At 40.7% G+C, this 26,083-nt stretch overlaps 1 protein-coding gene across 1 annotated transcript in view; it reads left to right on the top strand.

Annotated features, from left to right (window-relative positions):
- The window catches only part of SCN5A (sodium voltage-gated channel alpha subunit 5), a 216,474-nt gene that overhangs the window by 58,727 nt on the left and 131,664 nt on the right, over positions 1–26,083 (top strand). Inside the window, 2 exon segments of the mRNA XM_030009604.2 lie at positions 6,804–7,034; positions 22,037–22,100. Coding sequence (XP_029865464.1) covers positions 6,804–7,034; positions 22,037–22,100 — 295 coding nt within the window.

Below are 26,083 nucleotides of genomic sequence, written 5' to 3'. Positions count from 1 at the left end.
TTTTGGTTTTAAGTTTAAAAAGAATAATCTATTAGCAGAGAGGGTTTTTTTAAGTTTTCTCTAATTGGATTTCCATTGAGAAAGGATTTTTTTTTTTTTTTTTTTTTCCCTTGGGAAGCAGAAAGTTGAGCACGGTTTGACAGATCATGTGGGATAGTAGTGGCTAATCAGAAAGAAAACTGGAATTTCCTAGTTTCCTTTGCCAGCAATTTGAAGACTAACTTGGAGGGACAGCCATCTCCAGGGGACACCTTTCACTTTCCATCTTGTCTCAAGCTTGAGCCTCTTCAGAGCAGAGCCTGTCAAATTTGCTGAGTTATATATATAACAATTTTCTGCTGTCCTATATCAGGGTTAGAGCTGGAGCTTGTTTTACATCAAATGAAAAATTTTGGCTGTTTTTTTAGTGGAAAAAAAGGAGTACTGAGATTCAGAAGAACTTTATTTAAAAATATATCAAAGCCCTTCAGTGATATTAAACAACGAGTTGTTCCATTTGTTGGTTAACAGAAAAAGAAAAAAAGATGAAGAGTCTTATTTATTAGAGTAATACATAATAACTCACATTCTCTTTTTTTCTTTCTGACTATTTGATTAGGTTTTTGATAACTGCATTTTTAGGTACTAGTAACTAAATTATTTGCTGACATAACTGCACGAAGATACGCTAATAGAATATCTGGCCTTAGATTTTATTGTCAAGATTACCTGTGCCCTGAGTATGTTTAAATTACAGATGTGGAGGGTTACAGATTGCCAGGGAACACCTAGCTGCCTGTAAAGCACAGCTAAGGTTTCTTTTTAATGTTAGCAGATAATTTCAGAGGAGGTGGTTCATTTTTCAGTTAGGCAAGTATATTTTAAAAGAAATATTGGGCATGATGCTGTGGTTTATTTGGAGATCGGTCTGAGTTTTTAATGATAACACAGGCTTATGCTGAGATGAAATATTTTTCCACAATAGGCTTAAAAATGAAAAGATGATGAACACTAATATCTTCCATGAGATTTTGGGGTTCGGCTGCTAGAGAGAGGAGAAGGCAGCTGTCATTTTTGCTTCCTCTTTTACATCTTAGGTGAAGAACACTGAGAGGTATTCTCCTTTGCAAATATCTAAGCTTTTCCTCAATAAAATTGATCACACTTTTCCATCAGGTAGTTATACTTGCACAAACATACTTGGCCTCAGCATGCTCAGTGAAATTGCTTACCGAAAGTAATGGGCCAAGTCCTCCGCGGTGTAAGGCTTCTGTCCAGCAAAGCACTTAGAGGCTGGTTTTCAAAGGCATTCTGCTTCACTTGAAATCAATGAGTTTCACTATTGACTCCAGAGGGAGTCAGTAAAGCTAACAATTAGTGCTTTTAAAAATCTCACCTACCTTCAATGCCTGGCTCTAAGTGCGCAAGCAGGCACAGGGACGTTTAGGGGACACAGACTCGCAGGGCTCAAAAAGATCTCCGAAACTCCCGGAGTCCATTCCCCTGGCCTAAGGCTGCATTCAGTATAGCTCAGACTTGGCACGATATTTATCGCCTGACTTGTTCTAACAGTCCTTCAAAGGTGGAGGTCTCACACCATCTTCCTGAGAAGTCTGTTCCAGCACCTCATTGCTTTCACCATTAGAAGATTTTCCCTGGGAAGATGGGTTCAGATCCACATTCAGCAACACAAATATTAGCATCTACCAGCAAGCCGTGTACTTCCCGCTCACTGGAGATGTGCGGCTCGCTTTCGTTGCCGTCACGCCAGTATCTCCTGCTCCCCAGGGCCATGGATCACCTGCAGGTCCTGTCCCTGAATCCAGACCCCCATCCAGCCTCACTCTTTCTTGGTGCATCATCAGCTCTTTAATTTTTACCCGACAGCCAGTGTGTAGGAGATCAGGTCAGTGCCTTACCCTCTGTGGCAGCCCTTAACATGCGAGAGGACCTTTATGGATCTCCTCAATTTTCCCTTTTCTGTGCTAAGCACACCCATTTCTTTTTGTTTTCCAGTTGCCCATGATATCAAGAGAAAGCAAGCTTTGTACAATAGCTGCATATCTGTCTATCTATACTCATTAAAAGAAAAAAGTTTTTAATTTCTTCAAATAACACCTTATATTCAGGTGCTTAGAAATAGGTAACATTTTCTCTATGAGAGCATAAAACCTTTAACTCTCAGTGATTTTCTGTATTAATTAGCTTCTTGCACATTGCCATGGCAACTGGATTCGTTCGTTTTCAATCTAGATAGGAACCGTGGTCAGCAGCAGAACAATCCACTGAAGTCACTCATTTGTCTCCCATTACCAGCGTATCCAAGTCCCAGTGTGCTCAGTAGGAACCCTTCCCATGACAACAGAGGGTCTCGAATCATAGTTTATCTGCATGGAAATCACCAATGTTTTTGATGACTACTAATTGAGGTAATATTGAGATACACCCTTGTACGCCTCCCCATCAAAAGCCTGCAAAATACAGGCCATCATCATCACCAGGATTTTGTAAAGTGCCTGTATCTAGAGAAGCTCCACTGCTCTTTCTGGAACAGGCGTGTACATCACGGACATCTCACATGAAATGACAGGATACCGGCAAAAGGTGACCTCATAGAAAATTGGGCCAAGGCACTTTGGGGCCTGATCCAGCTCCTGTTTAAGTTAGTGTGAGTCTAAAGGCTATAAATAGTGCTGTGAATGTTATCCAGTGCTTTACTGATAGCCAGAACAGAGCTGAGAGCACAAGAATTAAGACTGTGTGGAGGAGAGTGACCCTCGTTCCCTGCTTCAATCTCACTGAAGTCCTCCTGCAGAGAGATAAATGTCATCCTTCCAGTGGCTAAATCACTTAACTCAAGAAGTAACTATCCCAGAGGTGAAAAATACATGACATATTTGTGTTTTCCTTGGAGACTGGCCTGACAGTCACATTTCCATGCAAAGATGGTCTACAGGAATGCTGACAACCATTCCGGTTTGCCAACGTGCTCTTAAACTCTGTGCTGCCCCACGTCTCAGTGGCTAATGACAAAATACGTTCATCAAGAATGAACTCTGCTCTCCCGATATGCACATGGCTCACGCAGACATTTACAGGACACGTGCATATCCTCAGGAGAAGGATTAGGCTAGGTGAGGACAATCATGGTGCAAGTCACACTCTCTTTTTTTCGTTTTTGCTTTTTCTCCCCGCTTGTTTCCAGACTGTGCATGATAGCGTCTAATGTTCTGTAGGTGATTGCCAACATCTGGTATGGATGTCATACTGAATTACGCTAATACTTTCTCACATCTTGTAGAAGGAATGGATGGTTTTGTGGGATCTTGCCATTTCTCATTGTTTGGTGTTGCTTGCATTTTCTATGGTTTCTGATTTGCATTTGAAAACTGATTATTTGATTAACCTCTGAATGTGGTAATTTCTACCTGCATTAACAGGAATGTTTGGGCCAAATCCTTCTTGCTTTCTGCAGATGTCAGGCTGCCTGTACAGCCCGCATTCCACTGATTTTAGATCTCGTGGTGTTTTTCATGTCATGCAAGTGGGATTTGGCCCAGAAGTGTGGAAAGAATTCAGTGATTCAGGAAAAGCCTGTATCGATTATTCCATAGGGAGTAATCTATAGACCCATTGTCATTAACGGGTGTAGATGTTACTCAGCTTTGGATCAGATCCTCAGTTTTTCTGTGCATGCTGCCTGGTTTGATGTTTGACTTGCAAGAATTAAGTAAATGCCTTTAATGCCCCATAAATAGTATCTTCTATTAAGCTATATTGCAGTGCTCTCATTGGCACTATTTCAAAGGAGGATTATTTATCTAGAAGATTTAACAGTGCTCTAAATTTGAATACATCAAGCATTGCATTTACAAAACATGGGATTGATTCAGAGAAATACAGAGCACCTGCAAGAGGTTCTGGGTGTCCTTATTTCCCCTCAGCCCTTCCATTTATGAGGCACAAGAAGTTTAAATGAATGGTGATTTAAACACTTTGCTTAGCAGTGAGTTGTGCCAAGCAACTTAATGGATGCTACTTAATTTTCTGGGCAAATTTTGTTTTTAAAGGGTGTGAAAAAACAGCTAGACTGTAAGTATACCCCTCTCCAAATGGTTTTCCTGGAAAGTTTTAACAAAGGTCCAGGAGGCAGAGTACAAGTTATTTTTAAATGGTCTTTAATTAGAGCAATTGTATTACTAAAGCATTCTTTTCTTAAACTGTTCAGAAGCCTGTATGCTATTAAAAAACAAAAAGGAAAAGAAAGAAAAGCAGAAAGCCCTCTCATAAAGAAATTATTTGATACCTGCAAGGAATGAACTTGTAAAACTAATAGTATAGGATTACTATTCTATTTAAAACCCCAGTAAGTAAACTGAGAAAAACATGTTTCATGAAATGACCTTGAAATCAACAATACTGGGGCCTGATTTTGAAAACAGATAGTCTTTACTGGTGATTAGGATTTTGTAGGTCTTGTTTCCTAACATTATCCCTATTCATGTTAGGACTCCCATTGTACTTGCCCATGTGAGTAAGATTAATTAGTGTACTTAGATGATACTAATACAGGCTCCAAGCTTGTATTTGTGTTATGAGCAAATAAATATGCTGCAGGGATTTCACAGAGGGTACTGGAGTAAAAGAATTTGTGGTTTGGCTTTTTTCCCTTTCTTAAGACTCAGTTTGCATTTGGACTTCCCAAGTTTCACCAGCTTCAGTGAAGAAACATCCGTGCACTCAAAGGACAGCCAGTGATGAGAATCATTGAAAACTTTTCACAATTTTAGATAAAATAAAAAAATATTCTACTGCATTTGCAAATCATATTTCTTTTCCATACCTTACTACTTGTTTAAGACCTGGCTGTCTTAAAGGTCTTGTAGTCTTAACACTGAGTAAGGGTGAGACCCCAGAAAGACCTTCAGAAGTGGGCGACAACTAAAACTACTTTCACTTCAGGGCTAAAGTTCACCCAAGACTAGATTATCAGAAGAGCTATGCTTTTTATTTAGGCATCAGAATAGGTAGCCAAATCTACAGATGGACTTAAAAGTTCAAAGCGGGCCTTTTTTTAGGTACCTGAATAGAATTGACCTCATTTGTAAAATCTCTTTCTGGTGAGGAGTGCACATAGCATGCAAATCCAGTGTTTGCCTCATGTTTGTACTACAATATTTTTTGCTCTATTTTTGAGTAGAGCAGGGAGCTGTCTAACCTCTCCTTCTTTACCATGCCACAAACTAGCTTTAAAGAGACAAACAAATAATTTAGTGGAGAAAGGGGACTACCCACACCTGATGGGTCAGTCCCTTTTGGTTAAATGGCCATTTTATAGCCGTTAATATCATTCACAGGTTAATGTAATGGCAGTACCTTATGCAGGAGTGGAATATTTTAGGCTGCTGCATACAGGGACTGCTGGACCTGTTAGTCATTCTAGCAGCTCATCCTCCTTTGAGAAACTATGATTTCCCCTTACTTTAACTGCAGAATTTAAGCAAGACCAAAAAACACATTTTGCCTTCCTGTGAGTCCTCAAGTACATTTTCATATTATTTTAAATTATACAGCACTAGCTCAACCTTTGTGGCTGCCAAACTCTTGGGGTGGAATTCCAGGGAACTGAGATTTAATGTGTATGATCATATTCAGTGAGCAAATCAATGTGCTTCTGAGTATTGCCCAGGAGAATTCCTCCTGTTTCCTCTTTGCATTTTCTTTGTTCCATTTAACTCAATTTCTCTTACTGCTGCCATACCGGTGACATTGATTATCAGAAGCACTGATTACTACTTATCAAGTATTAATTAAATATAAATAGGAAAGAAACAACAAAATTGCTACCATTGTGCAGGTGATATTAATGTCCAACTACAGCACACAAGTTTAGAAGAAGGGTCTTTTTTTGAAAAGAGGGGGGTTTGTCGTATTCATGTAATATTCAATCAGCTCAAATAGTGCTGATCGCCAGGAACATTTCAAAAGCAAGCAATATCTTTTGAGAAAACAGTATAATTATTTGTATCTGTGTATTTATAGAATAATAAACTGAAGCTAGTGTTACAGGACGAAATAACACAGGAGAAGCTAATTTGTGTGACCCAAGCCTTCGGTGTTTGTAATAAGATGATTTATCTACATTGGCAGCATATTACAAAATTATAAACTTCGCCCAGGTATTGTTGGAGCCTCAGGTTGTTTTACTCAAATAGTTTCCACTGAGTTTATTTGATTGCCCATATTATTTGGCTAATTTTCAATCCCAAATTCTTGTTGTCTTAAGCAAATGAACTGAAGGCAGAGGAATTATTCATATGAGGACAGTGAGCTGGATTTGGCACCAAAATGTGTAAAATAACCAGGGAATAAATAATATTTTCATACCTCTTCATCTCTTTATGTGAGGGATAAAGTTATCAGAATCACCTGAGTGATTTAAAAGTAATTCACATTCTCAAAATTCAATGGGATTTAGGCTTTACAGCCTCTACTACCACTCCATGAAAATGTAAAAGACATTCTGGATTTTCTTTATCCATGAATATTTTTGTACCTCACTGTTCCTCCATTCAGTTCTTTCCCTCCATTTTTAAATCAGTGTTTGTGTAAGAGTAATACCAAGACTTTTGTCCAGACAAAAGTAGGCCAAACTAAACATTCATAGTGATCACTTGTCTCTCGTTTCTGCCGTCCAGTTACAAACATGTAGTGGAAACCCCTCCGACTTTTCCTTTCCATGGAGATTTTCATAATGAAAAGTAGCTACCTGCAGACATGTTTCAGCCTCTCAGTCTATAAACTCTTGGCTTTTATCTCCCTAGGACTGAAGACCATTGTAGGGGCACTTATCCAGTCTGTTAAGAAACTTGCTGATGTGATGATCCTGACCGTTTTCTGCTTGAGTGTCTTTGCCCTCATAGGCCTCCAGCTCTTCATGGGCAACTTGCGACACAAGTGTGTCAGGGACTACACCAAGTTTAACTCCACCAATGGCACGCTGTACTTGGATGGTAGGATGTGGAACACCTCAGAGGAATTTCTTAGTGATCCAGGTAAGCTCCTTCTCATCCTGTTGTCTGGTGTTTTTTGTTTTCTTTGGTTTTTTTTTGTTTTTTTTTAAATTTGATTATATCGACCATAATCTATCTGTGAATCAGCAAAGGCAGCATTACCTGACTACTGGCTCTTCATGATGTTGATGTGGTTTTGAAAGTTCTAGATAGCGTTTTCTGATCTCTGTGGTGCCTTCACAGTTCACACTGAAAGTATTTCTGGCACTTTCCTATGATCCAGACTAAGGTTCTTGTTGTATCATTGATGCTTTTCACAGTTTTAGGGTGTCTCATGATATTTTTCTTAAAGCTCCCTTTCCTGGAATTAGGCAATCACATAAAAATTTCAAGCCTGTGTGTGGGTCTGGTTTGCCCACTGTTTCTTTAAACAATTTATAGCTCTTGCATTTTCTAGCAAAACTTCAAAATTTGAATTAAGGGTCTTAAAAAATCAAAAAGTGAAGCAGAGCAATTCAGTATTTATTAATCTGAAAAATCCCAAGAGCATTTTTTTTTAAGGAAATCTTATGCTATTAGGGCCCTAACTCATTATCTGGGTTGGGCCATCTTGCGGTATCTGGTGCTCTGATGTTTATTATCAAAAGGCTTGTTTTCTAGGCCAAAGCAATTTTTAATACTCTACAGTCTGCTATACTTTGAATTACAATGAAATAGGTTCACTGAACTAATTTATTAACATTTAAAAAAAATAAGCATTTCATGTAAATAAACTTCAGAATGTAAACAAGTGGCCCAGCTGTTGCTGCTCTGAAACCCTCTGAGTCACCGGAGGACCCACACCAACTGCAGTGGACATGGACTCACATCTGAAACAATTCAGTATAATGCTCTGGAGAGTAGGAAGCAGCCAGACTGATGTGTGTTGGTAGGAACTTATGACCGGTGACCTTTGGTATGTTATTTATTTTGAGGAGAAGAACGTGGACCCTACAGGCTTGTATCTCCAGCCATCTGCACTATAAAAACCCCGCACCTGACTCCTGGAAATTGCCTGGATTGACCCAGGGCTCTGTTGAATGCCTGGTACGGGGTTGCCTCCAACTCCTGCTGGCTCCTCAGCATCGTACACCTCTTCAGCCAGGCTATGTGGTCCAGGGATCGGGCCAAGGGCAGTCCCACCGTTCCCCACAGGTGACTTCTGGCCTTTCTGCTCAGCTCCTCTCCCTGCGGCCTGAGCAGCCCTGGAAGCAGTGGTGTTAGAAGGGTTTCATTCAAGGAATAAAAAGCTCAGCGTCGGTGTCTTTAATGTATGATGTGGTTGGTGCAGCATTAAGGAAGGGCAGCTCACGAAGCTCTAGCTGAATTAGGGTTGTCTTTGGGACTGACCCTGACTAGCAGGTTATGTGTCCTCTCAACGTCCCTGCATCAGAGCCTCTTGTCAGCTGAAAGGGGAAAGAGCTCCGTGCCAGAGCTAAAAAACCACAGTGCGCCTATCCTGGCTGGTGATGGGCCTGCTGACATGTTTTCCCACCCACGGTCTCTGTGCTTCCAGCTTGGAGATGAGTGCTCATGGAGCTAGTGAAGATATCTGTGGTGGGTTACGGCACTTCACGGCTCCTCCACCCCCAGATGTCTGACTGCTGTGTGAGGTGCTGCTCTCCCCCTCTCGTAGAGGCATTGAGGGATAAAATAGTGATGGCTGGAAGTAAAAAGCCCTGCAATAAAGGTGAAGGGATGAAGTGGAGCTGTGAAGATAGTGTGGCTCTTTGGGAGTGGAAGTAGGGTAAATGTGCTACTGGATAGTCTCTATAAAAATATAGTTAATGTCAGGGCCAGCTGCAGCATTGCTTTAAATGGGAGGAATTGTACAGCTGCTCCAGCATACCATGAGCAAGTTTATTTGTGTGGCCCTGATATGGGGAGGAGGGGAGATGCTCCCGTAAATCCATTTAGTAAATCCAGCAATGGTTAATATGGTCATGAAAATATACTTGTGTCGCTAAAGGAGATTTGCCTATTACAAAGGTAATCAACTTGGTGAGATAATGGATTAAAGCAAATTAAAGTTTGACCATGTGGTATTAATAGTAAGTAATAATAATATCAATGAATGTTTTCATGTTTTCAAAATATCTGAAAATAAAGGCACGGTACATTATGGCAAACAGCCGTCAGTTATGGTGGATGGAGGAAAATGATTTAAATAGTTGAAGTGTTGAGTCAGTGCAGCAGGCCACTGAAGAACTAGAACAAAAGTAGATTTATAGGAAAAACGTACTGACTTGTGACTAAGAATAATGAAGTGTTCCTTGAAATGCTGGAGAAGGTGGTTTAGCTATTAGGCCAGGGAGAACCATATTAAGTAGGATTTTCATTTAATGTTGACTGTTGCACTGAAGCAGTTCAGAAATGGAAGGACTGGCTCATTTTGTAACTAGATGGGATAGTGCTTTATATTTCATTTTGCATAAGTATTATGGTGAAATGAAGTGATTGTTTAACAGAGTAGTACTGACCACAATTTAATAACAGTCCAAATTTCAAGTACTGCAGGGAATTAAGCAATACATACAGTTAGATTAAAGTGTAGGCAGACCAAATTAGATAAAAAGAGGAATATATTAAGAAACAGAGTAGTGTCAGTGTTTATTCTGAAGAAGAACTAGAGAAGAAAATTGGCCAACATGTTGAGATAGTAGAGTTCACTCGAAGGGAGCACAAGACAATTACAAAAGCTCTTTGGAGACTTCAAAACCAATGAGGCTGAGTCACTTAGTTTGGAGCAGGGATACTGATCTGAAAAAAACAGAAACCTGAAGTACTGTCAGAGATTTATAAGAAAACTTAAAAAAAAAAAGGGGGGTGGGGTATGTAAAGAAATAAAGGAGTGAAAAACACTCAAAAGCAAAATTGGAAAAATGAATTGTTAATTCTGTTCATCAGGACACCAAAATAGAGAATCAAAATGGGGTGATATGCAGTTCTCTTCTTGGAGAGCAAAAGTTTGCTTTGGATTCTTTGAGAGAGTTTTTGATGTTTTAAAGTACAGTGGGGAGCCTCTGAAATGGCATCAGCCTCCTCTTGTGCCTTTGAACCTTTTTTGCATGAATGGAAAAACAAAAACGAATGAAACCCCTTAAAAGGGTAAAACAGTGAAGAATTGCCTGGTTCTGCAGAGGAAATAGCTGAGAGACTTAGTCATGATGTGCAAAGAAAGATAAGAACTCAGTTTTCAGTCTTTCCGTGCCCTTTTTAGCTTGAGATAATTGTGTGCCACAGGCACTTCATACAGTACAGGAGACATTTTGGTTTTGTAGAAGGCCTCGGATAGCTTCAGCTCTGCTTTTTTATTCCAAACTGATTTGGTATCTGGACTAAATTCTATCCTCTTTCCTTAGCTCCTTTCAGCCACCAGGTAGGACATATTTTCTCATCTGTCTTCTCAATCCTCTTGTTTTCATTTTATAGATGGCTGAAAAAAGTCAGTTTATAAACTTTGCATCATCATTGGCTTAACCACCGTTATGTGGTAACGTTTGATTTTTGGTTGATCCTTGAGGAAATAACCACAGTGCCCCCAGGGTTCAGGAACTTCTCCTTCCTACACACTGAAGACCCACTTGTACTTTCCTGCTCTACCACCGTATTCACCACAACTATCTTGGCAGATGGTGCGGGTGCTGCCTGGCCCTTCTTCTACCCCTGTTTCTGCCTCCACCACCAGTAAAGGCAGTGTACCAGCACTGGTAGTGGTGGTGGCAGGAACTGTGGTGGCAGAAGAAAAATCTTTTTTTCCTAAATCTGAAAAAAAAAAAAAAAAAAAGGTCCATTTCTGTGCATTATAGATCCATAAGCAGGCAAATCCCACCACCTCCCCTTTCAGGCCTTTGGCTGTCTGTTACTTAAACTTTCTTGCATTAACTTGTCAGTCCTACATTGCAAGGTTGCTGGTGGTGTTGAGAATTGTTGCGTTCTCTCCTCCTCTTGTGCATCTGCCGTGAGACAATCCTACAAACTAAATCCCATAAGGAGCAAGGATTTCCTACCTATCCACCCAATACTTTGCTTGTTCTTTCCATCATTTCACTGGGTCGTGCAGCTGCAGGAAATGCCAGGTAACTTGGGAAGCAAGGGACAGAGCCCTTAAGCATGGGGATTCAGTGGGAAAATTCTCACTGAGCGATCTCTTCCATTTAGCTTCGCTAATCACTAAGTCCTAGCATACAAAAGCGACATTGAATATTCCTGATCAGACTGTCAAGAAGGGGACTTCCTTGGCATTGACATTAAAAGCTTAATTCTGTGAAAGAAGCTTCATCTAAGCTGCTGGAGGTGCCTCTGTTTTCTCAGCTTTGTCACTGGGCACAGCAGTTGTGGTAAGGTGAGATACCTGCTTAGTCTCTCCTCAACTCACAGCTGAGATGCAGGTCTAACATCTGCCTTTTGGTGGGCACATCTATCTCATGATGAACAGGAGGATTCTTCTATTCTTTCCACCAATTTAAATGACTCTAGGTCATCACAATTTACAAACCAACTTCTAAGAAGGCAGCTTATCAGAAAAGTTATTCCAGTTTGGTTTTGGCTCCAATGAGTAATGCTTACCACTGCAAACCTAGGAAGGGGAATAAGGAAGAGTAAGGCAGAAGTCGCTCATCAGGTCTCCCAGACTCCTCCATAGGACTGTCCTTTGCCAGTACGAATGGAGTGTGGGATGGGTGACCGTTGAGTATTAGGTAGAATAAGGCTAAAAAATTCTTGATGTCAAGTGCCAATGGTAAAGTTAAAATGGAGGCACAGTTCATTCATCTGGGAAAACAATGACTGCTGGTAAGTAACTATTTTCCTACCTGCAATTCTAGACTTGGTAAGGGACTGCAGTCAATAAGCCCAAGGAGGATTATTTTTAGACATTAATAATAACAAACCTGGGAATCTGAAGTTGTAGATGCAGCAGTGCTCATATATAAAAATGAAATAAAGAAAAAAAAAGTAGAAAATAGTGATAGTTTACATCCACAGCATTATGAAAATTATGTGATCAATATATCAATATCAAAGTTATTGAGCTGTCAGTTATCTTTAGGAGAGCTAATAGTTTAGAAATACCAGCTGATTGAAGAACTGCAAGCTTAGTTCCAATACTTGTAAAGATGTCTAGGAAAGCAGCTGCAAATAGCATGCTTGAAAGCCTGTCTCAGGCTGTGGTGTTTAAATTAAAGATGTATTTGATGAAGTGAAGCTTTATGAATGTGTGAGTTAGAGTGGATGTCAGATATGTCACTGGTTTAGAGAGAGAAAAGATGTAACAATGGACTGGGTGTAGTTGATTCATATGGCTGATGATTGTAGAATCTTTAATGTCATTTATGTATTCCATTACTAAAATGGATTATTGACTAGTCAGTAAGTAGTAAGTAGTTTAAATAGTGTGTTCTTTTGTAGAGCAGGGCTCAATGTAAGTGCTGAATGCATAAGAAAAAACACTTTAGAAAAAAACCTTAAAATTTAGTAAAATTATTATAAAATAGTTTTGAAATGATAGTCTCAAACCTCAGTATTTTCTTTTTCTTTAAACTAAATACCCTACTTAAGACACTCTGAAAAGGTCTTGTTTCAAAGTAGTCTATATATGTTTTCTCTCAACATCAGTATCTTGTAAGGTAAAATAAAACCCTGTAATTTCCTTTAGATAATCTTGTCCAAGCTATTGAAATAAAAAGATTTAAAAAAATAAAATAAAAGAATGTTTAAGCTTTATTAACCTTTTACTGGGGAGGAATCAACTGCTATTTTTATAGCTTAAAAGAGGACTTTTCAAGGTTGTTATTTTTTTTCTTCCAGACTAGTTTCTGGCATTCATTTCGTGGCAGTGATTTTTCTCTTCTTCTGAAGTCAAACTGTGTAGTTACCAAAGGTCTGGGTGGGAGGGGGGGAAGCTTTAATTAGAAAGAAAAAATCCAGATAAAGAGAAATGTAATCTCTGTTTCGTCATCTCCAGTTAGACCTGCAAGACTTATGGTTGCTTCAGGTTCTATATTTAGAAAGATGTATAAAATACATCAAGTTTAGGTCCTTATTTTAGGTACCTAGTCTTTGCAGGTCCTGATTGGATCCAACAAAGTGGTAGGAGTGATTTGGAGAAGGAACTTTCTGAGATGGCCTCTGGAGGAGTCTGCTTCATTTTCTATGCCTTAATCATACTAGGCAGCCTAGGGAGATGATCCAACTAAACCAGCCACGTTAGATGCCTAAGGTTGAGGAACATGACCACTCTGCATAGATGACCTTTGGTTGCAGAGCAACTTGCTGAACATTGATGTGATACCCATCCAAATCATGGTCGTTTTGAGTACTTGAGAAGGGATGACAGGCTTGTGGGAAACAACTGGTCTTGCGCATGGTGTGAATGAACCAGTCTGGCTGCTCAGAGCTGATAAACTAGGAGCAGTCCCAGACCAATGTGAAATAATTCTAGAGACTTTCCACATCCTCGAGGCTCTTTGATGTCCTAGGTGTAATGCACTGTCGAAATAAACGGGCATGGATGTTGAGGCATATGTCTGTGAATATACAGGAATATACATGCGTGTATATAGATGCGTGTGTGCGTACACATATATCTTCTCTAAGCTCTGTGCCTTGTTAGCGCTGCCTGATGAATTGTTTCATTTTTGCTTTCAGAACCACTGAAATGGAACTGCATGAACTGATATTCTGAAACTGTATGAGAACTGTATAGAAAATAATGATGTCCAAGTCAGATAATAAATGTAGCAAGTTTGGGGAGAGCTGAAGCGTTTGAGGTGTTGTCTGAGGTGGTAATAGAAGACAGTGAGTGTTTGATGAGTAATTATGGAGGTGGGAGGAAAGAGGGAAGCAATAAATCAGGTTGAGACTGGAATAGGTGTTTTATTATGTATGATTGTATATGAACCAGTGATTAAGACAAAGAACCTCTCTGGGCTTTCAGACTGTGCTTGTCAGCATGGAATCTATTCATGTTACTCCACTGTTAACTGTAAATATTGTGGCTTTGTTCGGGTGCTGTGGATCTTTTGATAAAGAGCTTCATAAATGCTCAAACCTTAATGCTCTGATGTGTTATTAACATGTGCACTTTAATGTTTTAAGCTAAATAGAAAAAGAAAGGCCCAGCAGAAGAAGTGCATGGATCAGAATAACATAGGAATTGGTACTGTTGTATCCAATACAGTGTCTTTCTGACCATTCAAAAGGGGTTTTTTTGGCCTTGTGGTGAAAGAGTAAGTTCTTACTTTAGAACAGTTTGTAAAACAGGAGGATTTTTTTCCCACAGGTACATTTCTTTTGCTCTCATCACTGCATTACTGCTCACAGAAAGGAGAGATCTACTAAAGGAAAGATCTGTCACAGAAGATTCAGACTGAACATTTTCAGAGTTTTCCTGCACCTTCAAATTGTTCATAAACTATCAAACTAAAACACCACTTGACTTGCACAGTGATGTGCATTTGAAAGGACCTTGCGTGTGCCCTTTTGAGCCTGTCCATGGACTTGTGCTTGCTCCGGGTTCAGCTGTAATGTGCCTTGCAAAGGCAAGAGGTAGCTCTCGCTTTTAACTCTGAACAGCCAGCCCAGGTGCACCGTGAGCCCACCCGCAGAGAACGGCTCACAGTGCTGCTTTCCCATATTGCACTGGTTTTAACGAATAAGTGAAGAAATTTTTTCTCCTGATACTTTTCATCAACGCTGAATTCACCCAAGTGAGGTGAAGATAAAATATGGGAATTGCCAGGCTCAGTCTGGCCTTGGTGTATCTACAGCAGCACCTGTGGCACAGAGCAGCCCCACATGTTCCAGAACAAATTAGTAGAGCCTGAAGTATAGATATTTTTCTAAATTTTTATTAACATTAACTATTATATTAACTATTTTATTAACATTAACTATATTATTAACTGTTCCAATGCTTGACAACCCTTTCGGTGAAGGAATTTTTCCTAATATCCAAACTAAACCTCCCCTGCACACCACTTGAGGCCGTTTCCTCTTGTCCTATCTCCAGCCACCTGACAGAAGAGACCAGCGCCCACCTCGCTCCAACCCCCTTTCAGGTAGTTGTAGAGAGCGATAAGGTCTCCCCTCAGCCTCCTCTTTTCTAGACTAAACAACCCCAGTTCCCTCAAACACTCCTCATAAGACTTGTGCTCCAGGCCCCTCACCAACTTGGTTGCCCTTCTCTGGACACGCTCCAGCACCTCCATGTCTGTCCTGTAGCGAGGGGCCCAAAACTGAACACAGGACTCGAGGTGCGGCCTCACCAGTGCCCAGTACAGGGGACAATCACCTCCCTGCTCCTGCTGGCCACACTATTTCTGACACAAGCCAGGATGCCGTTGGCCTTCTCGGCCACCTGGGCACACTGCTGGCTCATGTTCAGCCGGCTGTCGACCAGCACCCCCAGGTCTTTCTCTGCCGGGCAGCTTTCCAGCCACTCTTGCCCAAGCCCGTAGCGCTGCACGGGGTTGTTGTGACCCAAGTGCAGGACCCGGCACCTGGCCTTGTTGAACCTCATACAACTGGCCTCAGCCCATCGATCCAGCCTGTCCAGATCCCTCTGTAGAGCCTTCCTGCCCTCAAGCAGATCGACCCTGCCTCCCAACTTGGTGTCATCTGCAAACTTGCTGAGGGTGCACTCGATCCCCTCGTCCAGATCATCGATAAAGATATTAAACAGAACTGGATAAAGATATTAAAAAGAGCTGGATGAGACAAGCCACTGGTTTATAGGTTGTTTCCTGTATAGTACTCCATCCTGTTTCTCCTGCATCTCAATATTACACTTTTCTTTGATCACAGCTTCATATTACATAAAACTGTGGCTAAGGATCCCTAAAAAAATCCATATCTCTTACCTGAACTGATACAGGGAATTTAAAACTTCAAAAGGTTATGGATGGGTGAGATTTTCTCCTTCTCTGCTTTACTTCACATTCTGACAACATAATATCTCACTCTGCATTTCTCTGCTCATTTTATTTTAGTGGAATAGGCCTCTCTAGTGTTCCTCATTCAATCCTGGCCTTGGACTTGATTTACCTGGAAAATAGTGTGTATAGTAGATTTTGTCGCCTCTCTGCTCACCCTCTCTTTCCCTTGTACTTACAAATGTAATAAAGTGGTGCAGATACAGGCCTCTGTTAGCCTGCTGAGATACTGCACATTGACTTTTCATCTCAAACTTTGTCTTTTGTCTCTTACTCAGTTTTTGATCCAATTCATTTCTTTTCTTTATCACACTACAAGCAGGAGTATTTTCTTCTACTTTTCTGGCGTCTGTCTGTAATCACAAATGCATTCAACCCTTGTATCAGCTTTTGATTTTAATTCTTTTGTGTGAAACATATAAAAAAAAACTCCACAAAACACACAACCTCTACAAAACTTCCAGAAAGCACACTTCAGCATTTTGCTGCCTATTCATGTGAAGCGTACATCTAAACAAGTGGTACTAAATATGCTTTTAGTTACGTGCTATGCAGCCTACAGCCCTAAGAGCGTGGGTCTGCGTGACTGGTCAGACACAGAGACACAGAAGGAGGTTATCTGAAGATGTTTAAAAGCCAGCATGTGTATTTATTGCTAGGCATTGTCTCCTGTCTCGTCTTCCTCAGGATGCTCATGGACTTGGCATGGTCCCCAAGGCAATTTGACAGCATCTAAATTCTCTGCTCCCCTCTAGTCCGCAGCTCCAAACGCTCCTGAAGTGCTTTTCCTTCGCTCGGACCGTACAGGCAGCACAAACCAGGTACTGTGGATCTTTGAGGCTTTCAGAGCCTCTTCCTAGTGCACGGGAGCCATCTAGCAGAGGGCTTGATCGATATTTTTAGTGGCTTTTTCTCAAAGAGGGAAAAAGCTGTACTATCAAAATTGGGCACGTTTTCTGTGCTATGGTCACTGCTGAGCCCTGGCTGGGAAATTGCTGCTTTGACTTGTCTCGAGCATGGGGGGAAGCAATGATAGAAGCCTACCAGAGACACTTGAGCTTAAGGAGACCACCTTCCTCCCAGCACCTTATTGTACAGAATTCTACGACCTCCTCCCAACCTCTCCATACCACCGGCAGGATATCTCATGCCCAGAATTCAGGGCTGTAGTTACCCCAAAGTCACGTATTAACCAATGCCGTATATAAGATTATAAAAAAAAAAGTTACCCACTTGATCTCTGCCCCTTCTACCCACCCAACCATCCTCACAATTAACTCCTCCTGTTCCTTTTTTAACTGAAGGATTGAAAATGTCCTTCTAGACGGTTACGCGGTAAGGTGGTGGGAGAGAGCTGGGCCAGAAGCGAGCGCCCACGGGAAGAGGGAGGGAAGGATGGGAAGCAAGAAGGGAGAGGAGAGCACCCAAGAGCTTGCGAAACCCAGCAGAAGGGCCGGCAGCAGCAAATGCCAGGGGACAGCAGAGGAGAGCCAGATCCCCTGTCGTGGGGGTGAGCAACAGGAGAGTAACTGATTATTATAATTATTTGCAACCCCTTTTAGCAGGGAAGAACTAACTGGCAGTGCCATTTATTCCCAAGCATTCTTCCCTAATAATACCCTTAATACAGCCTGTTCCATTGCTTTTGTGAGGCATGTTTTTCATCTTCAAACTCAATTTCATTTATTAGAGACTTCACCGTATGTGACACAGTGTGCACACAGCAAGTGCAGCAAGGATTCATTTTAATTATTATGTATTACCAGGAGGTACAGTGTGTTTGTGCCGGTGGGCGAAAGGGCGAGGAGGGGGTGTTATCTATTTTGATTCTGTGTCACGTATCACAACTCTAAGGTGATGGGGCTTTCTGAATTGCATTTCAAATTTGGAATTGGGATGTTTGGTGGCTGACAGTGCTTTGTGCCAGGCATAGCGCAGGGAGAAAGTCTCCAACCAGCGAGCACCCGTGTGGCTGCAATAAATAGTCTGAGATAACAGACACCTCTCTGAAGTTTTTGTTAGAAAGTCAGCCAGAGGACTCTTCTCTGGGCAGTGACTAATGATATTTGAATGCTGCTCTTTATGCAAGTGTGATAATATATAGGGTTTTTTCAAACTGGAATGAATTTGTTGTAAGACAAGTCAAAATATCATTTCAGTTGGGTCTTCGAAGGAGGAGGAGAAGCTGGACTCAGAAGCTGTGTTTTCTAAGTTGACTCTAACCTTTTTTATTTTTCTGAACTGGAAAATTTTCCTTTCTTTGCACAGAAATGAGGAGGCCTTCTACCCTGGAGCTCTATGTACCCCACTGGCTTTCTGCTCAATGGTGTGATGTAGGTCTGGAAAGTATAAGCTGCAGCATAATTTTAATTAGAATAAATTTTTTTTTTTAGGAAGTTTGCCTTTTTTTAAACTTGACAGGTGGAGATATCATGAATGTTTGCTCTGTTAGAATTGCTTGGTGTGGAAGGGAGCAAAGCAGAAACCTGAAAGATATTGATAAATTGGAAAAAGTATAGAATGAAACAGCAGAAATTATGAGAAGCTTTGGAAGGAAGACATTGCAAGAATAGTCTAGAGGAATTTGTATATTTCCTCACTACTTGCATACAGCAACTTTAAAACTAGGGTCAATGCTGTTACTTGGTGCTTGAGCCACTTTGGCTGAAGCAGTTGCTGTCATCTCGCTGTCCTTTGCAGGTAGACAAAACTCTGTAAGAAGCTAGTAAGCTGCTTGCGAGCACTCACTTTATTGGATTATTTTACTTAACTTGGCACCTCTAAAACACAAGCCTTCAGAAGACAACCCCAATATATGGATTCATTGTACACCTTTTTAATGGCAACAGAATCAACCTAACACAACTAATACTATATCAGGAGCATTGGAGATACAGGGTCTTAGTAAGTATTTATAAGGCTCAGGCACAAATGTGCATATGTTTTGGAGAAGATAGCATCTGGTTATTAGAAAACATATTTCTGTTGAATTTTTGACTGCTGAGTACTGACAAGAAATGTTTCGTATTATTGAAAAATAGATGAGTTTATTTGGCAACAATGAAGTAAATAATGCGTGACCGACTGGAAACTGATAGGAAGCTGGTGTTGTTCTGACCATTTTTTTTTTTTTTTTTTTTAATTCTTTTAATATGATCAAGTAGTTATCTTGCTCTGGAGATTCCTGTAGAAAAGTTCCTAAAAAGCATTATGTACGCTATAACTGTGGCATCAACATTTTAGTAAAGCTGGTGGGAAAAAAAATTAGCATTTCCTTTGGAAAGAATGGCATGTTGCATAAAGATTATGTACACACACGCATGCGTAAAAACATCATTGTTTTGGCTTGATTTTACTTTAAAAATTAAAAAAAAATCTAATATGGAGGTTTTCAGTTTTGTTTTCCACTTTCCTTTTCCTATTTTGTTTCCCACTGACACGCTTAAATTGTTCAGTGAAAAAACTAACAAAGCAAAACAAAAACTAATTGTAATCTTCCAAGACAACAAAAAGGTCATTGTGTTTTCAGGTGGTGATGATCAGTTTGAGCAGTCTATGTTTCAGAGAGAAAATCCTACTGTAAATGAAAAAGACGTTTTATGTCCTTTGTCCATGTTAGAGTTAACTGACAGAAAGCTGAGGCCTTGGGTTAATATGATACCAAGGTGGTTTGTTCTTAAAAGCAAGAGCGATGACTGTTTGCTTCTTAAAGACCTCTGATTGCCCGGCATGCTTGATTGTAATCCAAACCAACTTGCTTTGAATGACAAATTGATTGTTGTGCGCATTTTTGATAATATAGCAATTTGTCTCCTTGGGTATAATACTCTAATCGCCCCTTCATTTATCAGTAGGGAATCAGCAATTCAGCTCTTCCTCAGGCTGAGGTTTGGCAGGGTAGCCGTGACACTCTGTTGCGCACTTGCAGACTCTGAGTGAAGAAACCCCCTCCCAGCAGCATCTCTGCACCCGTTCCTCAGCATGCATTTCATAGCACTCTTTGGCACCTACCGTATTGCTTCGTTTAAAAATGTAAATGTTTAAGTCAGCAGCAGACAAGAGAATTTTGTCTGTTCTTGAGATTTTAAATTTCTTGTTTGCACACAGTCTCCTTTTCCTCCTTACTTCTGTGCTCTGGGCCCGTTCTCATCTTCTGATCTGACTGACCAGGAGGTGTTGGTTCGGTCTTCAACAAGCGCTGTGCTTCAATCATCCCTCAAAGAAAGTGGTCAACACAGAGTTACAGATCTATGGTCCTCCTGGTCTTAGTGTTTGCAGTATGAAAAGTTGCCATTCCCAGGGAGTAGTGCATGTTTGTGAAGTTCAGGGTACCCCATGTAGTGATAACATTTCTTAACAAGGTGCAGAAGCTCTGCAGTTGTTTGTCTACCTCTTATCTCACGGTTCTACCATATTTCCTCTGTACCCCAGAGTCTGATGAGTTTGTGTCACTAACTCTATGTACCCCAAATAAGATACGCTCACTCCTGAGAAAAGCAGAAGTCTTTCACCAGCAGAAGGGGAGGGTGAAAGGAGATGGAAGACATGGCATCCTTCCCCCCTTCTGTGGTGGTTGATCACAGATCCTTAACCATATTGAATACCTGGGTGTTGCTGGCAGTCAAGACGTTTCCATAGAAAGCCCACATGTAAGACAAAGTGGGAAAGCATACAGTCTGAGCAGGCTATATACTCTGACAACTTGTGAACCCCATCACGTGCCCTCGTAACCACAAGCTCATGGACAGTAATTCCCTCTTGGCATGCAGCAGGGTAGGGCTTTTCCACTGCTCGCAGCTTACTGAGAAAGCCACAGCACATCTGTTCGGTGGCTTGAGCCATTGAGCATTCTTTGCATAGCCTGCCTGGATAAGCTGTCACTCTTGATTTTTAAAACATTTCACAACAGAGGGTTAGCCTAGAATGGAGAACCTCTTCTGAGCATCATCTGCAGAGGCCCCTCTGCTCACAAACACATGCTGCTTAAGGCTGCCACCATCATGTCTTATGTCAACAGGGGATCACGTCCTCTCCGCTGCAGCAAAGCACACCGGATTATCTACCCTCCATCAGTCAGCCGCTGGCCTCTGTTTTGCATTTATTATGTTTCTAGATAAGTGCTTTTATCTGTTCTTCCATGCCGCCACTCAGGTTTTAGAGATGCTCCTTAGAAGATCTCCTTTTCTTCAGACTCTCTCTGGAAAACTGATTTAGCTTATCCTTTTGAGAAGAAGTTGGCCTCCTGTTCCATTTCTCTGAAAGTTAGACTTTGTCGGCTGGAGAGAGAAGAGGGAATGTGTAAATGAAGGCCCTTGTTAGCCTGGGGATGCTAATTTCCTTAAGCCTCATTGATAGTCAACCAGGGAAAGATCCAGAGCACTTAAATTTACCTTGCTGCTCTGAGTCTGGCTCAAGAAGTGCCTGTATCTCTCCATTGCCATTACAGATGACTATGTTGAGAAATATTTGTCTTTATGAACACTTCCTTGTTTGTTTAATCTTTAACAGGATGCATTTTTCTGTTTCTTTTGCTTTATACTGTGTGTTTTCTATGCTGAGCAGAATCCACCAGATTGGGGGAACGGGCTGCTTTGTTAGTATTATTACGTTTTGACTTACAGCTGGTTGCATTTTTAACCTATGAGTCAGGAATTTCTATCACAAACTTCAATTAATGCGCATCTCATCAGTGTAGAGTCTAAAAGTTATGGACAAGCTCATGGTTTGGCTTTACTACATAGTGCTGTACTGAATTCAGTAACAATGTTCTCGGTTAGAACAGCCAGGGACATGGCTAGATGATGTTTCCTACAAACATTGCCCACAGACCTGCAGCCACCTTATTAAACTGGTCAGATTTGAAATACAAACAGCAAGTGCTTAAAGAGCTTTGAAAAATAAATTTGTTTTTACAATTTATAAAAGTTAAAATTAGCAAAACAAAGCAAAAGCATGCCATTCATCTCTCAATTACTGTCCCAGTTGAATACGCTGGTTGGTGGATGACATTTGTGAATGTTATCATTCCCAGAATGTACTTGTTAAAAAGCAATTTCTCTATTTCTGTTGCAGTGAACTATTTCATAAAAAATGGTACAGAAGATGTGTTACTGTGCGGCAATAGCACTGATGCTGGGTAAGTACTTTAAAAATATCTTCACTTCTGGTTTGGTTTTGTTGCAGAGTGTTTTTTTTTCTTGCTACATTTTCCTTCCATTGTCTACTTCTCACCAGCATGAAGTAGATATTTCAACTTCCTTGTGTCAATCATAATAGGAGAGAGGATAATGACAATATTGTGCATAGTAATACAGTTTTCTGAACTGCAGGGAAGAGAAGTTTGTGTGTGTCATGTATTCAGGTCTAAAATCTTTAGGGGCCTTATTACAGTTCTTTTTCAATACATTTAAATATCTCAGTAAAAAAAATAGTGAAAACTAAGTAACACTTTGGCTGAGTGGAGAGTATTTTAAAGGAAACGAAACAGGAATGGAAACGAAACAGGAATGGAAACAGAAAAGCTGGAGGGATTTAGACTGATGATGAATTCTTGGCTTTTGACAAAGGAAGGTAAACAAATCAACAAATGCTAGTCCCCAAAATAACATGCTTTGGAGGTGGGAAGGTACTCAGTTTTGAGTTGTGATCTACATTTGGACATGACGTTTATAGACTACATGTGTTTCATTTTCTTATAATATAGACAGTGAAGAGATCCAGAATAATTCCTGTGGTATATAACTTACTCTGCATAAAGGACTTTATTCCTATCCCTACCATCTGTAGATGCTAGCGGTTCCTCCTGCATCCAGTCCTCAGAGTCTAAGCGCATTGTCTGAGAGTGTGATTTTGTTTGACAGGTTCTCATGATCTTGATGGAAATGGAAGAGTTCAGATGGGATGGAGAGAGATGAGATCTAGTGTGGGCAGAGGAGATTATAAACCGTACAAAGATTGTAAGCTGTTAGGAGTTGTAGGAAAAGGAAGAAAAGACCTTAGAGTGGTGGGATGGATGAGGTTTGATCTAAGTATGTGAGAGTATTTGAATCAGGGAGGTGGATGACCTAGGTCAAGTGAGGGGAAGAGGTGAGATGATCTACTTTTGGAGGGAGATGTTTTGAGTTGGTAGAACTAAATGTAGAAAACTGAAAAAAAAATAGGGTTTAAATTAGGAAGAAATGTGAAAAGAGGGAGACAGCAGGAAGATGAAGGGAAGATAAAATCTAAACTTGCTTGTGGACAGGAGGGCGAGAAAAGCCATGGGGTCCTGGAGAGAGATGCTTTACTTTCTGCTGCCACTGTCTATATCTGTATTTACATAAGACAAAGGGAAAGCTGAAGTGTCAGCCTTCCTTCTGCATGTCTTGTGTGTCTGATCTGTATTGCCAGTCTAATTTAGACTGTAAGCTCCTTGGGCTGAGGGCCATGCTTTCCTCTTTGTTTGTTCCACGGAAGGTACAATGTCAGCATTCATTAATGAAGTGCTTTGTTGATTGTAATACATTGCATTTATCCAGGCTCAGGCTGGACTCCAAGACTATTGGGATGTTTCCTGAGGATCCCAGGATTTGGCAATCTGCCTGTGCTGGTGGACTTCAGCCTTTGCTAGCCAATAGGCAACAATATTGAGCAAAAAATGTTCTGCACAGCAACGATATTTTGCACGTCATGAAATATTATACCTTGTTCTCTCTGACCACCTGAACCATGTTGGTGGCAAGCTGCTGATGTCATGAGTGATGGCGAAAGAGTTGATTAGATTATAGGTAGTTTGTGAGGCGTAGTTTAGGGACTACTGCTTTGGAATTGTCCAAGTGGTGGGAACTTAAATACCAATCCAATATCCATGGAGTATCTATTAGTAGCCTTTATGGATTTAAGGATTGGGTTCTAGAAATGCGTATTAGCAAAACCACCCTTATTTCCTTCCCTAGAAAGTCAATAAATTGCAACGTGTCAGCAAAAAGCCATGATTGGAGAAAACCTCCAATGGAGGCACTATGCCCATGAGACAGTCACAGCCTGAAACAGCCAGGGGAGAACTTCCAGCTTTCCTGTATAAAAAGAGGAAAATGCCACCCCAACAGCTAGAGTCCTTGTGCTTGTTTTGATAAATACATCAAAACTATCAGTGTTTGTGCCATTAGGGGAAACCCACTTCCCCTTTATGCATCACTTCTTTCTTCTTCAGCCTCTTGCTGTTTTAGTTAAGTATTTAATACCACTGAGTAAGGTTTGGTTTTAAATGCCTAAAAATGAGGATTAAATATTCCTACTTACACTGTTTTTTTAGCTCAGGACTAGCAAGTGTTGTCTCATCTGTTATAGCTTCCACAGAGTTCCTGCCAGTCCTCCACTCCTGTTGTTTAAAGACATGAAGATAATTAGGAAGATGATCCTAAGGCCTCAGGGGACTTGCAAAGTCGTGTATTCCCACCTGTTAGGATAGAGAGACCATCATTTACAGGCTGACGTATTTAACAGAGTGGATTTGTTTTCTCTTATTCTTCAATGGTCAAAGCCAAAAGCAAGTGCGTTCAATAGTAAAACACAAAATCTGAATGCGTGGGACCTTTTGGGACAGGTTGCACCACAGGATCAGGGAGGTGAGTTAAGAGTGAGTGGATGCATCAGACTGGGGTTCCCCCATCTATTAGCAATCAAATTAACGACAAGTGAGGATGCTTAAGTTGGGAACCCATCAAGGCATCAGGAAGGTGTGGTAGGGAAAGACAGCTGGCAAGGCCATGTCTGAGTGTTCATAGCATTTGTGGAGCTTGCTTCTGCTCCCAGTTTGGAGCTTGAATTTATTAGCCTCTGGGGTACACTGAGGACCCAAAGGAAATGCGGGGAAGGGCAGCGTCATGTGTGCACTCCTGGTGGGATTTGTTGTTAGTGAGGGATATCTGTGTTGTGGCCGGGATATTAAATCTCGAGGTAATTGACAAAGCCATTTTAGTGCATTTTTAAAAGCATGTTAATGACACTCTGAGGTTTGGCTGGTTGCTGTTATTATAGAAGAGTAAAAAAAAAAAAAAAAATCTAAATAAATCTACGATGGCAATTATTAGGTGATGAGACTCAGATGGTCTGATGTAAGAGTGTGTAGTGATGGAAACTGCAACCTGAGCTGGAGTAGCAGGCCAAAATCAGCAGGGAAATGATCATCAGTGGATGCTATATCACAGACAACCTAATTATCTCCAAGGTGGGGGCTTTATTACATTACTAAGAGGGACTGTTTTCTGAACAAGCACCCAAACTGCCAATAAAGTAGGAGGTAATGGATCTAGCTAATATGGATTCTAGTTCAGAAGGGATTTGAATAGATGTATGTCACTCAGCAACAGCAAACGTGTCTCTAGTACTTCACCTGGCAGATGGAAGAAAAAGCATTTATTTATGTTTTTAGGTATGCTTAAGCAACCTCAGGAAGCCACTTTAAAAATCACACTGCAGACACATAGTAGGAATGTCAGGGAGATGGCATATTTCTTTGTTGCACAAGAACTAACCTGTCTGTGGGGCTTCCCATATGATCCCTCAGAAACTTTCTTCAGGATACATGAAATTTGATTTTTCTTCATTTAATCAAATAGAAATTTTGTGTTGTTTTTCTTCTTGTTTGTCCAACTGCATTTTTCCCCTTGATGTACTGCAAGAATTTGCTTTGTATTTACAAGGAACAAAGAGTCCAATGGAAACAAGAAGTAATGTTTGGAGAAGAGAGAAAATCAAATGATTGTGATCAAAGATGTTCTTTGGCTCAAAGTGAACGCTAGTGACGCGTGCTCGGTGTTTCACAACAAGCACATTCAGAGCACCACGTTAATGGAAAAATCCTCTGCTCTGAGGTGTGTGTCACAGATTGGTCAGACACTGGAAGCAGTGCTAACAGCAAGGCTCTTTTAACAGAAAAAATGTAGTGTATTTGCAGAATTATTCGTGTTTCTTAGATGTGTTTCGGGGTTAAATTTTGTTGTTCTTTTGGATGTGGCTGCACTAGGATTTATCCAAGTTGGTTGTCTTTGCAAATTCAGCTTCTTTCTTTGATTTGATTTGGTTAAAATAAATGGAGAAAGCTCAGATAGTCTGATTTTCAAAGGGATTACAAATTCT

Source organism: Aquila chrysaetos, chromosome 3 (assembly GCF_900496995.4).
Source record: "Aquila chrysaetos chrysaetos chromosome 3, bAquChr1.4, whole genome shotgun sequence".
Classification (NCBI taxonomy): domain Eukaryota; kingdom Metazoa; phylum Chordata; class Aves; order Accipitriformes; family Accipitridae; genus Aquila; species Aquila chrysaetos.
The sequence above is the reverse complement of the archived record's forward strand: the minus strand, read 5'-3'. Positions and strand labels throughout refer to the sequence as shown.